The sequence below is a fragment of the Hyaena hyaena genome, unplaced genomic scaffold (genome assembly GCF_003009895.1).
Source record: "Hyaena hyaena isolate Hyena2069 unplaced genomic scaffold, ASM300989v1 scaffold_71, whole genome shotgun sequence".
NCBI classification, from domain to species: Eukaryota; Metazoa; Chordata; class Mammalia; order Carnivora; family Hyaenidae; genus Hyaena; species Hyaena hyaena.
The window spans coordinates 594,927-614,113 of NW_024080704.1; the positions used below are offsets into that span (position 1 = coordinate 594,927).

At 41.1% G+C, this 19,187-nt stretch overlaps 2 protein-coding genes across 6 annotated transcripts in view; one reads left to right on the plus strand and one right to left on the minus strand.

Moving 5' to 3' along the window:
• The window catches only part of CNOT9 (CCR4-NOT transcription complex subunit 9), a 29,200-nt gene extending 13,308 nt beyond the window's left edge, over positions 1-15,892 (minus strand). Inside the window, exons 1-4 of the mRNA XM_039233186.1 lie at positions 15,480-15,892; positions 4,506-4,685; positions 2,848-2,963; positions 356-465 (exon numbers count right to left, since the gene is read on the minus strand). Of these exons, the coding sequence (XP_039089117.1) occupies positions 356-465; positions 2,848-2,963; positions 4,506-4,685; positions 15,480-15,503 (430 nt within the window). The 5' untranslated portion in view covers positions 15,504-15,892. The remainder of the gene's footprint in view (positions 1-355; positions 466-2,847; positions 2,964-4,505; positions 4,686-15,479) is intronic.
• A 223-nt stretch (positions 15,893-16,115) lies between these two features.
• USP37 (ubiquitin specific peptidase 37) overlaps positions 16,116-19,187 on the plus strand; it is a 92,504-nt gene continuing 89,432 nt past the window's right edge. For all 5 annotated transcript variants that reach the window (XM_039233136.1, XM_039233139.1, XM_039233140.1 and 2 more), the window contains exon 1: positions 16,116-16,281. The gene's annotated coding sequence lies outside the window, so the exon portion shown is untranslated. The remainder of the gene's footprint in view (positions 16,282-19,187) is intronic.

Genomic DNA, 19,187 nt, shown 5'->3' on the forward strand with positions numbered 1-19,187 from the left:
GTCTCTGTAATAATACTCTTTGTTGACCACAGATCTTGTTCTTTAATTTCCCTACAATTCCAATAAATGTTTCTACATATATGCTAAATTTCATCCCAAATGTTGGGCCTCATACCCTTATTAACAACACACAGAATGGTACTTGATAAGAACCATTATATGACTTATTTACTTATTATTTAACAGATATTTATCATTTATTATTATATCCTCATCGATTAGTGGAAACAGACTCTACCTCAAAGACAAAAAAACAATTGGTGAACAAAAGTTATGAAAAGACAAAACAGAAAAAGTGAAGTGAAGATCACTATTATGAGGATTTCAGGCTTGTAAAACAACCCTTATAACTTACCAATAACTCCAAGACTGGTTAGCCGAAGATATTCAAAGGGACGCGTTTTGCTGACAGTGTGCAAAAAGGGATACAAAAAAAGTGGGATGTGTGCTGCAAGAAATGCTGACCTGAAAGAAAAAGATAATCACCTTCAGAGCCCAGACTTCATTTCTAAGGATGGTGAACATTCAATTTCCAAGCAGTTCATTCTGTTAGCCTATAACATTGCCTAACCAAGGAACCTCTAGAAAAGGGCTACTGGTCATTAGTCTAGACCAATGGTTCTCAGTTGGGGTAATTTTGTCCACCAGGGCACATGTGGCAATGTCTGGAGATATTTTTGGTGGTCACAATGAAGGAGGTGCTACCGGCATCCAGTGGGCAGAGGCCAGGGATGCTGCTAAACATCCAACAGTGCACAGAACAGCCCCCTTTCACTCCCCCTCCTCCCACCATAAAACCTAGCTCAAAATGGCAATGTCAAGGTTAAAAAAAAACCTACTCTAGGTCAACGGTTAAGAGGATACACCATTTTCCTTGTAATCAGTATCAAGTACCTGAAAAACTGATAAAATATCCAACTGCAGATTTTAAAAAGTAGATCATAAAATGCTGTTAAGTGCCCGAGAGATTCTCCTAGATGGCTTCCCTACTTATTCACAGGTACAGCCACACAAAACCTTATAAACTAAGCCAGGAAAACAAAGCAGCCATTATCAGGTTTATCTGCTATGTTTAAATGCACCCTTGTTCTTTTGTTAGAGCATTTCAGATACACTAAGTACTCTAAAAACATTTTAATCTGAAGCCAATATGTCAGGCAACTAATACAGAACCATTCCATTACTTTATAGTACTAATAGTTATACCTGGTAGGAGAGCAAACCTCTAAATTTTTAACACCGTACTCTTGCATTTTTCTGAAGTGTTTAAAAATAATTTTCATAGCAACTTCTCTAAGTTCTAAAATGTCAGTGTCAACCCAATACTCAGATTTTATAAGAAAACTTGAGAAAGAGAGGAAAGACTTTAATGATTATTAAGTGCCCCAGAGCCATAAAAGTCACAAAGCAGATACCTGAACAGGATTTCCCTTTTCCTGTCAGATGTAGCAGGCCACCTTGCATGCCAGTTCTAATCTTTTACAAGGCTGCCTAAAGCTAAATCTAGGTTCAGTGGGAAAAAAATGCTAGGTTCAGATATTTACTGAACTCCTACTACATGCCATGCACGGTGCCTCATTCATGGCACAGTGATGCCTACTATGGATTCAGGACGGAGAAGTATCTACATACCTGACCCTTCTTGAGATGTGAACGCCACTCCTTTATCTATTTTTTTGTTTGAGAGCAAGCGAGAGAGGAACCGTTAAGTGCACACATAAGTGGGGGTGAGGGGCAGTGGGAAAGAGATTCTTAAGCAGGCTCCACACTCAGCACGGAACCTGATGTGGGGCTGGATCTCACAACCTTGGCATCATGACCTTAGCCGAAATCAAGAACCAGATACTCAACCGACTGAGCCACCTAGGCACTGTTATTTTTATTTATTTATTTTTAAATAAACTTTACCCCCAATGTGGGGCTTGAACTTATGACGCTGAGATCAAGAGCCAAATGCTCTACCAGGCACTCTTTGAACGCCATTCCTTTAAAGTTCAGTGTTGTAAATGGGTAAAAAGTATATGAGACAATGGATTATTATTCAGCCTTAAAAAAGAAGAAAATTCTGACATTCTACAATATAGACATCATGCTACATGAAATAAACCAATTACATAAAGACTAATCCTGAATGATCCCATTTAAATGAGGTACTCAGAGTAGTCAAAATCATAGAGACAGAAAGAATGATGCTTACCAGGGGCTATGGGAATGGGGAGTTATGGTTTAATGGGTAAAGTTTCAGTTTTACAAGATGAAAAGAATTATGGAGACGGATGGTGGTGGTTGCAAATTATAAAGGTATTTAATACTACTGTACTCTATGCTTCAAAATGGCTGAAATGGTAAGTTTATGTTACGTATATTTTACTCCAATTTTATTTTTCTTAAAATTTTTTTTAATGTTTTATTTATTTCTGAGAGACAGAGAGAGACAGCGTGAGTGGGGAGGGTCAGAGAGAGAGGGAGATACAGAATCTGAAACCGGCTCCAGGCTCTGAGCTGGCAGTCAGCACAGAGCCCGATGCGGGGCTCGAACCCACGAACTGTGAGATCATGACCTGAGCCGAAGTCGGACGCTCAACCGACTGAGCCACCCAGGCGCCCCTTTACTCCAATTTTAAAAAGGCAAAAAAAATTTATGGAAGAACATGTTAAACAATACTATACTGTTACTACATGAAAACCTGGTGAATCAGAGACCAGAAATTCTTCAGGAAAAGCAAATGAGAATCCTGAAGATCCATATCCACACACACACACCCGACTGCATGCCCCTCCTCTCATCATTCAGAAAAAGACCATATTCGATACAACCTCCATCAACAGACTCATCAAAGCACTTACCTGGTTTCTGGGTGTGATGCCACACATTGCAGTAATGCCAGAGCATTGCAAACTCTGTTAGACTGGTGTGCTGTCAAGGTGGGCGGGTTGATAGATGGATAAATATTTACAATTTCCTAAAAAATGGAAACCAGCAGCAGATGAATAGAGAACGTATTACAGAATAAATTTCCATGTTATTAAAGCAAAACCCCTAAAAATTCCCACAACTTTTAATTTCACATATTCTGTAAGAACTGAACCACCAAAGTGGGAGCAGAAATAAACAAACAATGCTATCTTTTCATCCCAAATATGCCTGACATTTCTCCACAGGTCTCTGGGAAGATTTGACTCGAGGCAACTGTGGTCACCAACAATTCCTCTTTACATCCAGCATCTGTTGAGGCCTTCACTTGACAGGAACTTATATTTATATTCCTCCTTTTGTCAATACCCTGCTTTAAGTTACAGTGATGAGATAACTGGCCAGATAGCAAGTGTCAGTAAATCAACCACAGAGACTCATAAAGAAGGCTGCATTTGGTCAGGTAGCAACTGCCAAAAGGGAGAGATAAGAACGTGGGTATACACACAGAGATATGTTCAAACAACAGTGACTATATGTACTGTCAAAAGGTGACAATGCTGTATGTAACTCCTGGTTTTTTAAATTGTAAAACTTTTATAGGAAAAGTTCCTAAAAAATTAATTTTGGGGATTAAGAATACACTTATTGTGGGGTGCCTGGGTGGCTCAATTGGTTGAATGTCTGACTTAGGCTCAAGTCATGATATCTCATGGTTTGAGAGTTTGAGTTCCATGTTGGGCTCTGTGCTGACAGACAGCTCAGAGCCTGGAGCCTGCTTGGGATTCTGTGTCTCCCTCCCTCTCTGCCCCTCTCCTGCTTGCACTCTCTCAAAAATGAATAAACATTAAAAAAAAAAAAAAGAATACACTTATTGTGATAAGCAATGAGTAATGTATAGAATTACTGACTCATTGAACTATAATTTTGTATACCTGAAACTAATATAACACCGTATGCATGTTAATTATACATTAAAAAAAGGAAAGATTGGTTTCTTGGTTATATGATATAAGAATTGAATGCAAATTTACTTAACAGGCTTGAAAAATTAACCTAATTATTAGGAATTTTGGACAATACTTTAAAGGATGATTATTCCATTATCTTAGAAGATTATGCAATATCAATTTATTCCCCACCAATGACCATTATAGTCAGAACCAAATTTGTTACTCTTTAACGTAGAAGTGTACCTACCTCTAATCCTATAGCTACCACATCTTTATCTTAACATTTCCTTTTGTCAGAATATACCCTGCAGCTCTTATACTTTAGTTTCTACCTTTTTTCTTCTGTCATGTAGAACTGTCTCGTAGTATTCCTAAAGCTGTGTTTTTCAAAGTGTAGTTCGCAGACTACCTGCATCAGAATCACCTGAGAGCAGGGCAGGTGCTTTCTAAAAAAGATTTTTAATCTCAGACCAAATAAATCTTTTGGGTAAGACCCTAACAAGCACTTTTCTAAAAACAGATTCTTACAAATGCTAATATTTAAAGAACTATTCTACTAAAGTCTTCAAAATCATTTGAGCAGACAGAGAGAAGTGTGATGAATAGGACCAACATACAACTCACAAGTATGTACCCACCTGTAAAAGTGCTGCAATAGTACCAAATGAATGCCACAGCATGGGTGCAAGGTCAGGAACAGATTCTCGCTTCTTACTCAGCTCCAGCAAAGCATTTTCCCTTGTCTCAGGACTGGACAGCTCATTGATCCACTGATAGATTTTTTCTCTGTCTACTTGAGCCAGTGCAGTAGGCACAGGCTTCAAGTGAAAAAAGAAAGTAAATATGTTTCGTTAAAGTCAAACCAAGTTTTACTCTGCTTTAAAGGGAATGTATTTTTTTTTAAATAATTTTTTAAAAATGTTTTATTTCTGAGAGACAGAGAGAGACAGCATGAACAGGGGAGGGTCAGAGAGAGAGGGAGATACAGAATCTGAAACAGGCTCCAGGCTCTGGGCTAGATGTCAGCACAGAGCCCGATGCAGGGCTTGAGCCCACGAACCGTGAGATCATGACCTGAGCTGAAGTTGGACGATTAACCGACTGAGCCACCCAGGCGTCCCGGGAATGTATTTTTCATAAGTCCATACACTTGATGTCAATTAATTCAATCTCTCAAAATCTAAACACACACACCTTTCAATAATTCCATGTTTAGGAATTTACCCAAGAGGTATACTTGGGCTGTACTGAAGACATACCAGGATGTTTACTGTTGCACTGTTTTAAAAGCAGAAAACTTGAAATAGTAGAAATCTATCAACTAGGAACTGCTGGATATGTATGGGTATAACTTTATTTGTAATACTATGTAGCCCTTTAAAAATAGCTTTATATATATTGATACTAAATAAAAAACAAAAAACAAAGGGTACAGAGTAGTATACAGGCTTCCACTTATATATACAAATATATTCTTATATATTTATATAAAACGTTTCTAGAATGACAAATAAGAATCTTAACAGTAACAAAAAAAAATAAAAAATAAGCTTAACAGTAATTACTGCTACGGCTGGAATCTACATGGGAAAATTAATTTTCATTGTAAATAAAATTTTCTGCACGGTTTACACTTTTTTAAAGCAGATGTCTATAATAGTTTATTTTATTTTATTATTTTATTTTATTTTATTTTTTTTATATTTTTATTTATTTCTAGGAGAGAGAGAGACAGAGTGAGCAGGGGAGGGTCAGAGAGGGAGTCACAGACTCTGAAACAGGCTCCAGGCTCTGAGCTGGCAGTCAGCACAGAGCCCGACGCGGGGCTCGAACACACGAACCGGACATCATGACCTAAGCAAAAGTCGGACGCTTAACCGACTAAGCCACCCAGGCGCCCCTATTTTATTATTTTAATATATTTTTTAAATGTTTATTTTGAGAGAAAGAATCCTAAGCAGGCTCTGCACTGTCAGTGTAGAGTCTGATGCGGGCCTTGATCTCATGAACAGTGAGATCATGACCTGAGCCGAAACCAAGAGTTGGGACACTTAAGCAACTGAACCACTCAGGCGTCCCTATAACAGTTTTTCAAAGGAAAAAAGTTACACCCTCACCACCCACTGCTGGTCCTTCCCCATTAATTCTGGCATCCCTATCCATGGAGAGAAAACATAGATAATTTGGAAAAACCCCATTTCTAATGATTCTTATACATACTCTACCTCTACCCCTTTGAGAATCATCCATTACTTACTCATGTAGGGACTATACAGACAACATTCTTTTATTGTGCCAAAGCAACACAATGTTTAAAAATTTTTGAGCAGTTCTATAATTCTCCACACTTGTCAGACTTGGTTAATTCCCTTAATTATTCTTAAGATGATAGAGCAGAAAAATGATTACCCTTGCTATTTTTAGCTCTAAAGTCCTAACAAATTCAAGATTTTAATCTCAAGATTTAATCCCTATGCCCAATATTTTCTCAGTTAATTCCTCCAATCAGGAGAATTATTGAGTAGAGAGGGCAGGTAGGCAAAAAAAAAAAAAAAGGAACTATACTTAAAGATGAGATCACTAACATTCAGAGGATTAACCTGTTCAATTCACCCAAGTATGAAATTGCATATTCCAGTACCTTCCTGAACTGCATTACGCAGCTTCCCATGATATTTACATGTTCCCACTACAGCTTGGTGTGACAGAATGACCTACTCATCATATAGATGGAAAGATGAGGGAAAGGACAACCGTCTTTGTTGAAGAACAAAAGTCTAAGATAGACTTTGAGGTCTACTCAATCACTGTACCCAAGCTGAACAACAGCCTTCTATAAATGGAAGCTTGATTATAAGCTTTTAGCTTAATGTTTATCATTTCACTTGCTTGACAGAATGAACCACAAAGTGTTCTGCTAAATGGATTGAAATACCATGCAGCTTAAGTCTTCTTTAAGTGCCTTAGAGTAATCTGTTAAAAGGTATTTTGTAACTCCCATCAGTGATGGTCCTCAAGGAAGTCCAGGCTCCTACCGCAGCAATATGAAGAAGTAATAGGGTAGTCCTTCCCACCCCTCAACAGCAAAAACATAGTGTCCAAGCACTTGCCCTTTCCAGGCTGCTACAGATAAGGCCCTCAACCTAAAAAATTATTTTTGGAAATGTAATTCCCACCAAGACGACAGGGTATGTTTATTTAGAGTATTACATCACCTTAAAAAGCTCTGTGGAAACAAGGGCTAAAATTTTAGCTTTGAGTTTCTTACCCACAGGCTCCTGGATGACCCACAATCCAGTAACTAAAGGGGTCTCAGAGACTCTCATTGCTCCATTAATAGAGTATCTATACTGATTAGTCTTTACTCAACTCTCCCTAAAGTCCTGTCACTCCGACACCACCGTCAGTAAGCTCCATTGCCCCCAGTACAGCCAGTTTGCGACCTGTATCTGGAACTCCTATGCCTCATGCATGCCATGGGGAGCCCGAAGTGTATAACCGCAGGATGTACCTGTAGCCACCAATCAGCACATCATGGCTTCTGAACACCAGGCCCCACCCCCACATATTCTATTTCCAGAGCTCTCCTGACTTCAGCAAGGAGATGGTGTCCTTGGAGCGATGTTAACATTCTAAAGGGCCAATGCCTGATGCCTAGTTGGGTACCTAACGTCATGGCCACCTGCTGCCAGCAATACTCCAGCTTTTGAGGCTACTTGTGGGAGCTGTAGCCTCCATGGGGCTTTGGTTCTAAGAGACCTAGGGATGTCAGGTGGGTGGTAATGTCCTCTCAGGCACTAGCTTGGACCTATGGGCTCTGTAGCCATTCTAACAATGGAAAGGCAGTGAGGGCAGTTTGGTGCCAGGAAATACTTGGGATAAGACCCTCCCTTTCATCATCCCTGGTGAATTTTGCCCCCAATTTAATAGAAGTTAGTTTAACCTCACTGAATAACTATTTGTTATGGGATGAATACAATTATTTCTTGAAATAAAAATGGGCACTTACATAGCGCTTACTCTGTCAAACACTGTCCTATATAAATACTTACCACTACCCTCATTTTATAGAGGAGGAAACTGTATTTTGCCAAAGCCAAAATATGAATCTAGGCAGCCTAGATACTCTTTGCTTTGTTAATGCTGTTTCTAATCTGCCTGAAAGATTAGGTCTGATTTAAAGATGATGTTCAAAGGGCACCTGGGTGGCTCAGTCAGTTAAGCATCTGATTTCGGCTCAGGTCATGATCTCAAGACTCCTAAGTTCAAGCCTCCCATCATGCTTCTGCTAAAAGCTCAGAGACTAGACCCTGCTTCGGATTCCCTGTCTCCCTCTCTCTCCGCCCCTCTCCTGCTTGTGCTCTTGTCTCTCTCTCAAAAATAAACAAACGTTAAAAAAAAAAAATAAAGATCCTGCTCATAAAAACTATTTCCTGTGACCTAGACAAGAGAGACAGGGAAAACATATATAAAAAACTCAGACGAAAATTAAAATGTTACTGCTGTTAGTTCAGCCGAATCGGAAAAACAATCAGTACCATGAACAATACCCAATGCTGCTGATGTGAAGGGAAATTCTCAACTTAACTGAGATTACAAAGCACATGATAATCATCATTAAAATTTTTTTAAAAATTTTATTTACGTAAGCTCTATGCCCTACATGAGGCTTGAACTCAAGACCCAGAGATCAAGAGTCACATATTCTACCAACTGGGCCAGCCAGGCACTTCAATAATCATGTTAGTGAGAAAGTCAGCGAGATAGTTTGCCATAATTCCCTATGTCAAATCATGGTTCTCATAGGAATAATCTAGCTAGTGATAACCACACACACACACACATACACACACACACACACACAGGTAGTTTAATAACACATGCAGAAGTTTAGTTATTTTGGAAAATAAAAGGGAAAATATTTTTACATTTTGAGTTACATATTGATTTATGTACAGGTAACTTGAATGTGGGTTTGAACTACACAGGTCACTCATAGATGGGCTTTTTTCCATAACTACAGGACAGTAGTGTAAATGTATTTTCCCTTCCTTCCAACTGTCTTAACATTTTCTTTTCTCTATTATAAGAATGTAGTATATAATATACTTAACATACAAAACACACGTGGGTCAACTGTTATCGGTAAGGCTAGCAGTTAAGAGTGGGCTACTACCAATTTAGTTTTGGGGAAGTCAAAAGGTATATGCGATTTTCAACACTGCGTGGGGGAGAGGTTGATACCCCTAACCTCTAGTGTGTTCAAATGTCATCCGTATTAATATTACCAGATGACTGTAAAAATACTCTGGACATTATCTTTGAATAAAACTCCAAAGCACAACTCTAGCATCTCACTTGATCTTGATGGTAATAAAAACCCAAAATGTATCTTACTCTCTTTCTAAATCCCAAGATCTTTTAGGCATACCTTACTAGAATCTGAAAATTGAGGTCTTCCTAAGAGTGTGGGAAGTGAAAAGAGGGGGTGGGGTAGATAAGGAAAGAGACAGAACTGTACTGAACATTAAAAAATGTTTATTTTTAAGAGAAAGACAGAGTGTGAGTAGGGAGGGGCAGAGAGAGGGGGAGACACGGAATCCAAAGTAGTCTCCAGGCTCTGAGCTGCCAGCAGAGGCCGATGGAGGACTGGAACTCAAGAGCCGTGAGATCATGACCTGAACCGAAGTCTGATGTTCAACTGACTGAGCCACCCAGGTGCCCCTGTACTGCACATTTTTTAAAAAAATTTTATTTTATTTTTTAAAGATTTTTTAAAAACGTTTATTTATTTTTGAGAGACAAAGAGACAGAATGTGAGCAGGGAGGTGCAGAGAGAGGAGACACAGAATCGGAAGCAAGCTCCAGGCTCTGAGCTGTCAGCACAGAGCCCAATGCAGGACTCAAACTCAGGAACTGTGAGATCATGACCTGAGGCGAAGTTGGCTGCTTAACCAACTGAGCCACCCAGGCGCCCCTGTACATTTTTTAAAAACATGATTTCATTTACTGATCAGAACACAGTTATTATTCTTATTTTACAACTGATGAAAGTATGAGTAAAGGATGGCAGATTTCCTCTTCCTCCCATTCTCTATTTAAAGATCACCTCTAAAGATTTCTAAACCAATTGCTACAATTCTTTTATAACTTACCAATACATTTCTGAGGCTGTGGCTGATATAGAACTCAATCTAGGAGCACACACTGTCCAGGGGCAGAGAAGCACATTCATCCATGACTTCTCTACTGGAGACTACTTTAAACACATTAAAAATAATAGCAGGATACTGACACAAGAGTTGAAGTTAACACTTTCTTTTTTGATGTTTATTTTTGAGAGGGAGGAGAGCACGTTGGGGGAGCACAGAGGCGTGGGGACCGGGGCGGGGGGGGGGGAGACAGAGAATCTGAAGCAGGCTCTGCGCTGACAATAGCGAGCCCAACGTAGGGCTTGAATTCATGAACCATGAGATCATGACCTGAGCTGAAGGACCTGAGCTGAAGTCAGCTACTTACCCAGGTTAACACTTCTTGAATCATGTGAAATCTTGGATCTTTTCCTCAGAAAAACATGTATTTGCAAATTGTTTTGCACATAATTTCTTCTCCACAAAATTTACACATAATTTCAAAGGATTCATAGACCCCATGTAACCTATTCATGGATCCAGAATTAAGAACCTATCAAGTGAAAGAACAGGAAAATACTTCGATTTACATGTAACTACACAAGTACAGTAAGTGGAATGCACACTGCACTGGGAGCCAGAAATGGCTTCAAAATACGGTTTTGCCATTTCTAGAATTGTGTGACCTGGGATTAAGTCATTTACGTTTCCAAGCCTCAACTTTATCATTGGTAAAATAAGGGAACAGTAATTACCATAAAGTCCCAGGCATCTCTAAAATCTTGGAAGTTATTTAGCTCTTAGTTACTCCTGAGAGACTAATCTAAGAGCTCTTTTAAAAAGTTAATTTTATAGAGGTTAATTTGCATAAAGTTTTAAGTGGACCCATTTTAAGTGTATATTTCAACAAATTTTGATAACTCTACATACCTGAGTAACTGCTACCACAATCAAGATATAGACCTCTTCTTTAGGAGTGCCTGAGTGGCTCTAACAGCTCAGAGCCTGGAGCCTACTTCAGATTCTGTCTCCATCTCTCTCTGCCCCTCCCCTGCTCATGCTCTGTCTCAAAAATAAACATAAAAAATATATATACACATATATAAACCTCTTCCACCATCCCCAAAAGTTCTCCAGTACTTCTTTCAGTAAACCACACACCCAGCCCTAGGCAATCATAGATAAGCATTCTGCCACTACAGAATAGGGTTGCCTTTCTAGAAATTAATAGGTGGTAACATATATTGAACATACACTATTTTTTTAAACATTTTTTTAAAGTTTATTTAGAGGGAGAGAGTGGGAGAGAGTGTGGAAAGAATAGGGAAAGGGCAGAGAGAGAGAGAATCCCAAGCAGACTCTACATTGTCAGCACAGAGCCTGACATAGGACTTGAACTCATGAACCAAGAGATCATGACCTGAGATGAAATCCAGAGTTGGTCGTTTAACCTTCTGAGCCACCCAGGTGCCCTGAAACATAGTATGTTCATACCAATGTACCAATCACCTCAGAATTCAAAGAGGAAACAGGTTCAGGGAGGTTTAGCAGACTCAAATTCACACTGTGAGTGTATGCTGGAATTAGACTCAAACTATAGTCTACTTCTTTCTATTATCAGTGAGTCCTATCCTAATCTGTAGGACTGAAATCACAATAATCCTTTCAAATTGAAGAAATTTATTTTTAAGACCTCAATACAGAATTTTGAGTTTAATATTCTATTCCAACATAGCTCATTAATAGTTGGACTTGGATAAACAGTGGGTTCAAGTACAGAAACCAGAAAGTCATTTATGAGAAGTATAATTTGGACTATTAGTTATCATCTTCAACCCTTACTTCCAAGATTAGAAATCATATAGAACTGTATATTTTTAGGTACAACCTCCTTAAATCGAGCAGTCCTTTTCTTTTAACAGATATATTTAAAAAACTTTTGTGTTACCAAAATTGAGAGAATCACCCTCCTCTTTTCTGTTTAATGGTTTGGATATGAAAAATGTATTTCAAGTACATTTTTTCTTTCAACAAACAAGGCATGACATCTACCAAAGTCAGTCATCAATGGCTAAACTCTTCAGCATCACACAGGGTACTGATAGTTGGTCATCTATCTCTGAAAGATCTTAACTCCATGTGAAAAGGAGAAAGAGATTTAGAACACCCCCCCAAAAAAAAGACCTATGTTATCCATAAATGGGGACAAAATATGACTTACCTCCCCATTGAGTAAATAAAAAATCAATGTTGATGGCTTTTTAAAACAGAAAATAACCAAATCTCTCAATACAACTTTATATTCAAGAGCCAAAATACCTTTTGGTTTTGCTACCAATAACTATGGGACAGCAAATAAAGAAAAAATGGCATAAGATTGAAAGAGATTATTTTCCCAAATCTGGAGATGACTTAACATGTGGCTTTCGTGTCTGCATAGTGATAACCCAAGAAAACACAATTTCTAAACAGTGCCAAAGGAAATATTAGCTTAATTATCCTCATATTTTTAGAAGGGCCAGAATGTTCTTCAAAATACCCTTTTAAAAATGAAAGTGAATAAGCAAAGAGAAGTTAGGTAATTTGCTTAAAACTTCAACAGGAGATATGCATTTAACAGGAGGAGACAGAGTATAAAACCAGATCCCTCAGAGTGCACAAAGTTCATTTTACTTGCCAAACAGGAGAGCATCTGGGAATCTAGCACAGCTTCAACAAAAAGATGTAAAATGACTGATGAAGCTACTGGTTAGGTGGAAAGTGAGGGGGGAAAACATGGGTTTGAGAAGGTTAAAATCACCAGTGGAAATTTGTGGGGAAATTTTTAAAAAATGTGTACCCAATGCATCTCTCAAATAAAGGCTTAACTTTGTCTATTTTATTTTAGATCACTAGTGTAACATTCATCGTTAAAGACCCAAAGTATATGAAGATTTGTACTTCTACTAATCTGAAACAACCTCCAAGTTCCACAACAAAGTGATCTGTTACTTTGCTGAGGCAGGAATTACAGTCCCAAAGCTAAAGTCTGGGAGCAAATAACGAATGAGTGTACCTAGCCAACCACTGAGCACTTTGTTACCCTTATATCATCTTTAGAATAATCCTGTGTGGTATTTCTGTCCCTAATTCACAGATGTGAGAAAGAAATTATATTTTATAGCAGTAATAATAATGGTGTTAAAATGTATTTTACTAATGTAAAATATGACAAGAGTTTACCATACTGTACATTTTTAGCATAATAAAATACTACTCAAGATGCTTCAGTTTCCTCAGTAACCAGTCTAGTGAATGAGTGGTACGAGGAACTTGTCAGAGCTTTTGTGTGATTCCCAATAGCATAACAGATGAATATGTATCTAAAAACTCAGATTTTTTTTTAATTAAAAAATTTTTTTAACGTTTTATCTTTTGAGAGACTGAGTGTGAGCAGTGGAGGGGCAGAAAGAGTGAGACACAGAATCCAAAACAGGCTCCAGGCTCCAAGCTGTCAGCACAGAGCCCAATGTGGGGCTCAAACCCACAAACGTGAGATCATGACCTGAGCTGAAGTCAGATGCTCAACTAGCTGAGCTACACAGGGGCCCCTAAAAGCTCAGATTTTCAATCAACGTGAAGCAATGTGACTTAATTAAAGAAACATAGATTTAGTATTTAAATAATGAACCATAGCCTTAATCACTGTTCAAAAGATACATTACGGAATAAGTGAAAATAAAAGAAACTGAACAGGTATACAGTTTGGATAGTCACAGGGAAACGGGCAGTTTGGTATCAAAGTCTGGAGAAGACACAATCAGATTCTGGGACACGGACAGGCCAAACTTACAAGGATCCCTTAGGTAATCTGTCCCTCCCCTACCAGCAGCAACCTTATCTTCTGACTTCCTTCTTCCCAAACTACACGTGTTATTTAGGAGAAGAAACAAAAAACGTGGGGAAATTGTAATCATTTAATAGAAAGATGTAAAGCTGTCCACTCTGCGTAGTTACAAACACTTAGAAGCATGGTGACAGGAGGTAGAGATGCCACTGGCCCTGGAAATGACAATGTTTTCTATAGCTGAGTCACATTCTGCATACTTTCTCACTTACATTTAAAGCAATTTTTTTTGTCCTCTATTTAGTGCTTATGTCATTTTGCCTGATAATGCAATTTCAGTGTATTTTCCTCTTAAGTCACTTCACTTTAGTGGAACAAAAAAAGTGCAACTGCTATTCAGAAAAGTATGCTCAAATCATATGATCTCATTCCCCCCTTGCGGCAAGGAGCTCTCAGTAGTCTCCTCCCTCATCTATCCTCTTTCATTCATTAAAGTATTTGAGCCCTAACTCTGCTAGGAACTGTCCTGGCACTTGGGGTAACCATGTAAACAAGACCCATAGGATCTCTGTCCTTGCCTTCAAGAAGTAGACAGTCAACCAACAGGTAAATTAGTACAGAAATTATACAAGTCGAGATTGACGCTGAGAAGGGGATTTTAACAGGAAAAGTTAGGGGTTAAAAAACTTCTTTAAATAGAGTGATCAGAGAAGGCTACTCTAGGGAGATTTCGGCAGAGACTCGAGGAAAGAGGAGCCAGTTACACCCACAGGCTGTGTGTGTGTGTGTGTGTGTGTGTGTGCGCGCGCGCGCGCACCCGCACGCGCAGATACGTGGTAAGAGCATCCCAGGAACACAGAATCAGAAAGTGCAAGTGGAAAAGCGCAGGTATGAGGAGGGGCAGGTGGCCAATACAGCTGGAGCCGACGGAGCAAATGACATTAACACCAGACCGCAAACGCAAAGACCCTATCGTATAGGGAAGACCTCGTAGGCCACAGCAAGGAGTCTGGATTTTTATCTAAAGGCAATGGAAAGCTCAAGAATTATTGCAGGCAGGTGAATTACACGATCCGTTTTTCTTATTAAAAGATCGCCCTGGTAAAATGAGATGTGCGAAACAATGTTTTAAGGGCAGAGAACCGTAATCAGACGTAAGAGTTATTCCCTTCTCCCGGTCCCAGATTTTCCACCTGTGAAAAAAGTGGTGTGAGCTACAAGCCATTCCCTTCCCGCGGCGAAGTGCCCCGGCAGGGAGTTCCGAGGGCAAGGGCTGTGTCAGATTGACAACGGAATTCGCCCCCATCCCCGCCAACGCCCAGCGCGTAACCGGCACCCAGAGACTGTTGGTCAGCGCAATGAATCAATGAATGGCCTGTCCCGGCCGCGAGGGAGGCGCTCCGGCGCGGGACCAGGCCCCGGGGCCGGTAAAGAACGCGGTACGCGGCGCAGGAGGCCGCGAGAGCCGACCGGAGAAGAAAGTGAGGGCCGGCTCCATCACAGTGAAGTCGCCAAGAGGGAAGGGCCGGGGCCTCGCAGACTGAGGGCCAGAGGAGCTGGGACACTGGGCCCGACACGGGGACCTGGGAGAGGAGGCCGAAACGCCGGGGCTAAGGACGGGGTCTGGGCCCAGGCGGGAACGCCCAGCCACTTACCGCAGCCGTCGCCAGGCTGTGCATGTTGGGAGCGGCCGCCGCTCTTCTCTCACTGCCGGACGCGCCTGACCCGCGTCCCCGCTTCAGTGACTCTGCCTCCAAAGATGAAGAGCCGCCGCAGCCGCCATCCGCCTCCGGCTCGCTCCGCCCCCTTCGCAGCCCTATGACCTTTCACCCCTGACCCCGCCCACACACCTCTTCCCGCCTCCTTGCTCTCGGTGGAGTTAATAGTCCCAAAGTCTGTCCTTTGGCCCTTAAGATTCTGGGCCAGAAGGACGTCCGCCACCTACGAGTCCCCGCATCTTCTGGCTTCGAGCAGGTTATCCCCAGAGAAGACCGTGAACTCTGACTCTCCTCTGGAGGCCAGTGAAGGGCGGGAAAAGCCGGGCGTTTTCGGAGGACAAGCAGTGCGCATGCCCAACTGCGCTATGTAGGAGGGAAATGACGGGAAGCCCGAAGGGCTTGAAGTGGAAAGTGCGCATGCGTACTACTTCAGGCGGGGGCGGGGCTGTCTCGGCCAGACTTCGCTGGGTGCTGGGGCGGGGCGAAGGCGTAGGAGAGGCGGAGTTTGCAGGGTTGCACGCACGCGCCTCGACTGGTCGCGTCAAGTGTGCGTGCGTGCGTGCGTGTTTGCGTGTGGTCACAGTTCCCGCCATCAGCCGCTCTCCCTGAGTAGGGGGAGCGAGCGGCCCCTCTCCTTCGTGCCCGGTGTCCCTTCCTTCCTTACCCCCGGCTCCTCCCCCTCCGCGCGAACTCTGTGCTTCCGGCAGGCTACCGCAGGGCTCCGGACCCGCAAGCACAGGTAAGGCGGGCCCGGCGGCGAGCTTCTCCACTGAGTCGTTTTCCCCAGGGCCCCCCCTTCTTCCCCCCGCCCCCTGCGGTCCGCCCACTCGGCGTTCACTCTTCGGGAGTTCGCCCCGCTGCTGCTTAGCCACCCCCACCCCCTCGACGCTCCCTGGGCCTCACAGGTACTCCTCTTGGGTTTTCCCCCACGCTTTCCCTCTCCTCTGACCCGCTCTTTACTGTCACGCTCTTCCTCCGCAACCCAAACCTGGCCCCTTTTCGCTGGGGGCTGTCGTCGTCCGCCACTCGCCCCTTAGCAGGGCCTGCTGTCTCTTCAGGTGACTTCCGTTGCCGCATACCCATCAGCCCTTGGACATTCACTCTTGACCATTCTTCATCTTCTTCCCTCTCCTAACCGTCTCTCGCCAAAAGACATGAGTAGTATTTTTTGTCGCGCATTTGGTTGCTCTCCATCTTCTAGCCATCAGATCAGGTTGTCAGGTTTACCTATTTTAGGTGATGATCCGTGAAAAGAAATGATCACTGATGACAAAATCCTGTGTTCTGGGGAGTTGGCCTGTAGTGGTTTTGTGGTAATCCTTTTCAAAATTTCGGCTCTGCGTAAATGCTTTTTCGGGGGTGGCAGTACCTGACAAGTCTCTAACGGGAAGAGATGTCTAAGGATGTCAAGGAGGCAGTTGGATACACTGGGTTGGAGCTCAGAGGAGAGTTCTGGGCAGAATATGTGGGTTAATATATGTCACCTGCCGTGTTGAGTGTTAACTGAAGCTAGGGATGTGGATGAAATTGCCCATGGAGAGGGTAGTGCTAGAGAAAATGGACCTAGGGTAGAGCACTGACGGATTCTTGGTGTTTAATAACTGGATAGAGGAGGACAAGTCTTTTGTTAATGAGATGAAAGAAGGATCGCTAGTGTTAAGTTCTGTTGAAAGGTAAAGTTGAATGAGGACTAAAAACCCTGGTGACATCAAAGTAATGTGTGATTAGTGAAAGATGTTTAATGGAGTGAAATGGAATATGTAGGTTTAGTGCTAGGGTCTTATTCACCTTTTACTCTTCTGCCCTAAGCTTTAAATTCCACCTATATATTGATGACTTGAGAAGTTTAATATCCAGCCCTTTATTTTCAGCTCAAGATCTAAATAACCAATTGTCTGCTTGACATCTCCACTTGATTTTTTTTTTTGTTAGGAATTTCAAATGTAATATGTCTAAAGCCAGAGTCTTCATCTTCTATTCCCCAAATTCCTTGTCTTTCAGTATCCTATTTCATTAAGTGGCATATTCACTTATTTATCCTCTTACATAAGCTAGAAACTTGAGATCCATTCTTGACTTCTCCTCCATCCTGTGGATCTTTAAGTTCTGTTTATTCAATATCCTATACAGTTGACCCTTGGACAATGCAAGGGTTAAGGGCATTGACTCCTTCCAGCTGAAAATCCATGTGTAACTTTTGACTTCTCCAAAACCTAGCTACTAATAGCCTACTGTTGACTGGGATGCCAATAGCATAAAGTTAATACATATTCTGTATTCTATATTTATTATATACTGTATTGTTAAAGTTAGACAAAAATGTTATTAAAATCACAGGAAAGAGAAAATACATTTACAGTACTGTGCTTATTGAAAAATCCATGTATACATAGCTCCATGCATTTCAAACTCATGTTGTTCAGGGGTCATCTGTATGTCTGAATCTATTTCTGTACATCTTCAGTATCACTTTTCCAGTTCAAGCCAACATCTTAAAAATATTTTTTAACATTTATTATTTTTGAGAGAGAGAGAGAGAGACAGACGGACAGACAGAGCACAAGCAGGGGAGGGGCAGAGAGAGAGGGAGACATAGAATCCAAAGCAGGCTCCTGGCTCTGAGCTGTCAGTACAGAGCCCAACATGGGACTCAAACCCGCGAGCCGCAAGATCATGACCTGAGCCCAAGTCATAGGCTCAATCAGCTGAGCCACCCAGCTGGTTCTCTGTATTCTCACCTATAAAATAGGAATAATAATCACCTTATTGTATTGTTATGAAAATTAAATGGCACATGACACACAGTGAATAGCTAGTAAGAATTGTTATTGTAATTATTATAAGCTGAATCATTTTAATATTCTTATCTGCCCTATTTTCTTTCATTGTTCCTTCTTTTACCCTCCTCTCTAAACCCAAATACACCACCATATCACTTTATAACTTCTCCATTCAACTGTGACATGTTATTTCTCTGCTTAAAACTCCTTTGTGAATTTCCCATCACTAAACATTTATTAAATTTAGGGTAAAATTCAAAAATCCTTATTGTGGTCTACAGCATTCCGTATAATTTGATTCTTTCCAGCTTCACTAGCTTCTTCTTGGCTCCAGTCTCCTCTTGCTCACTAAACTCTAGCCACACTACTTTTCATTGCCTTAGTCACACCAAGTTATTTTCCACTACAGGGCCTTTGCACATGCTGTTGTAGTTGCCTGGTTTGTTCCAGCATGACCATCCCCAATTAAGTCAGCCTTCAGTATTAGCTTAAGCTTTGCTCCATGCTCTGTACCCTCTACCCCCAAGGCTTAAATCAGGTACCCTATTAAAATGTCTCAGCATGACCTGTACTTAATATTTGGATCACTTTTTAGAACTTGTAGTTATATATTATGTGGTTATTTAAAGCCTGTCTTTTACTAAAACATATGCTAGTAGCCATTTCATTTCTATTTCTCAAGAATTTAAGTGAATAAGTAAACTGGAGCTTGTTTTAGGAACCATCATGCCTTTCAGAAGGACCAGCTTGCTTATACCTTGTCATCTGATGACAAGCACCTTTTCACTCTTCAGGCAAGTCAAAGACACAGAAGAAAAAAAGCCCAAGAATTTTCAACTGTGGATGATTTTACTCATTCTTAGGT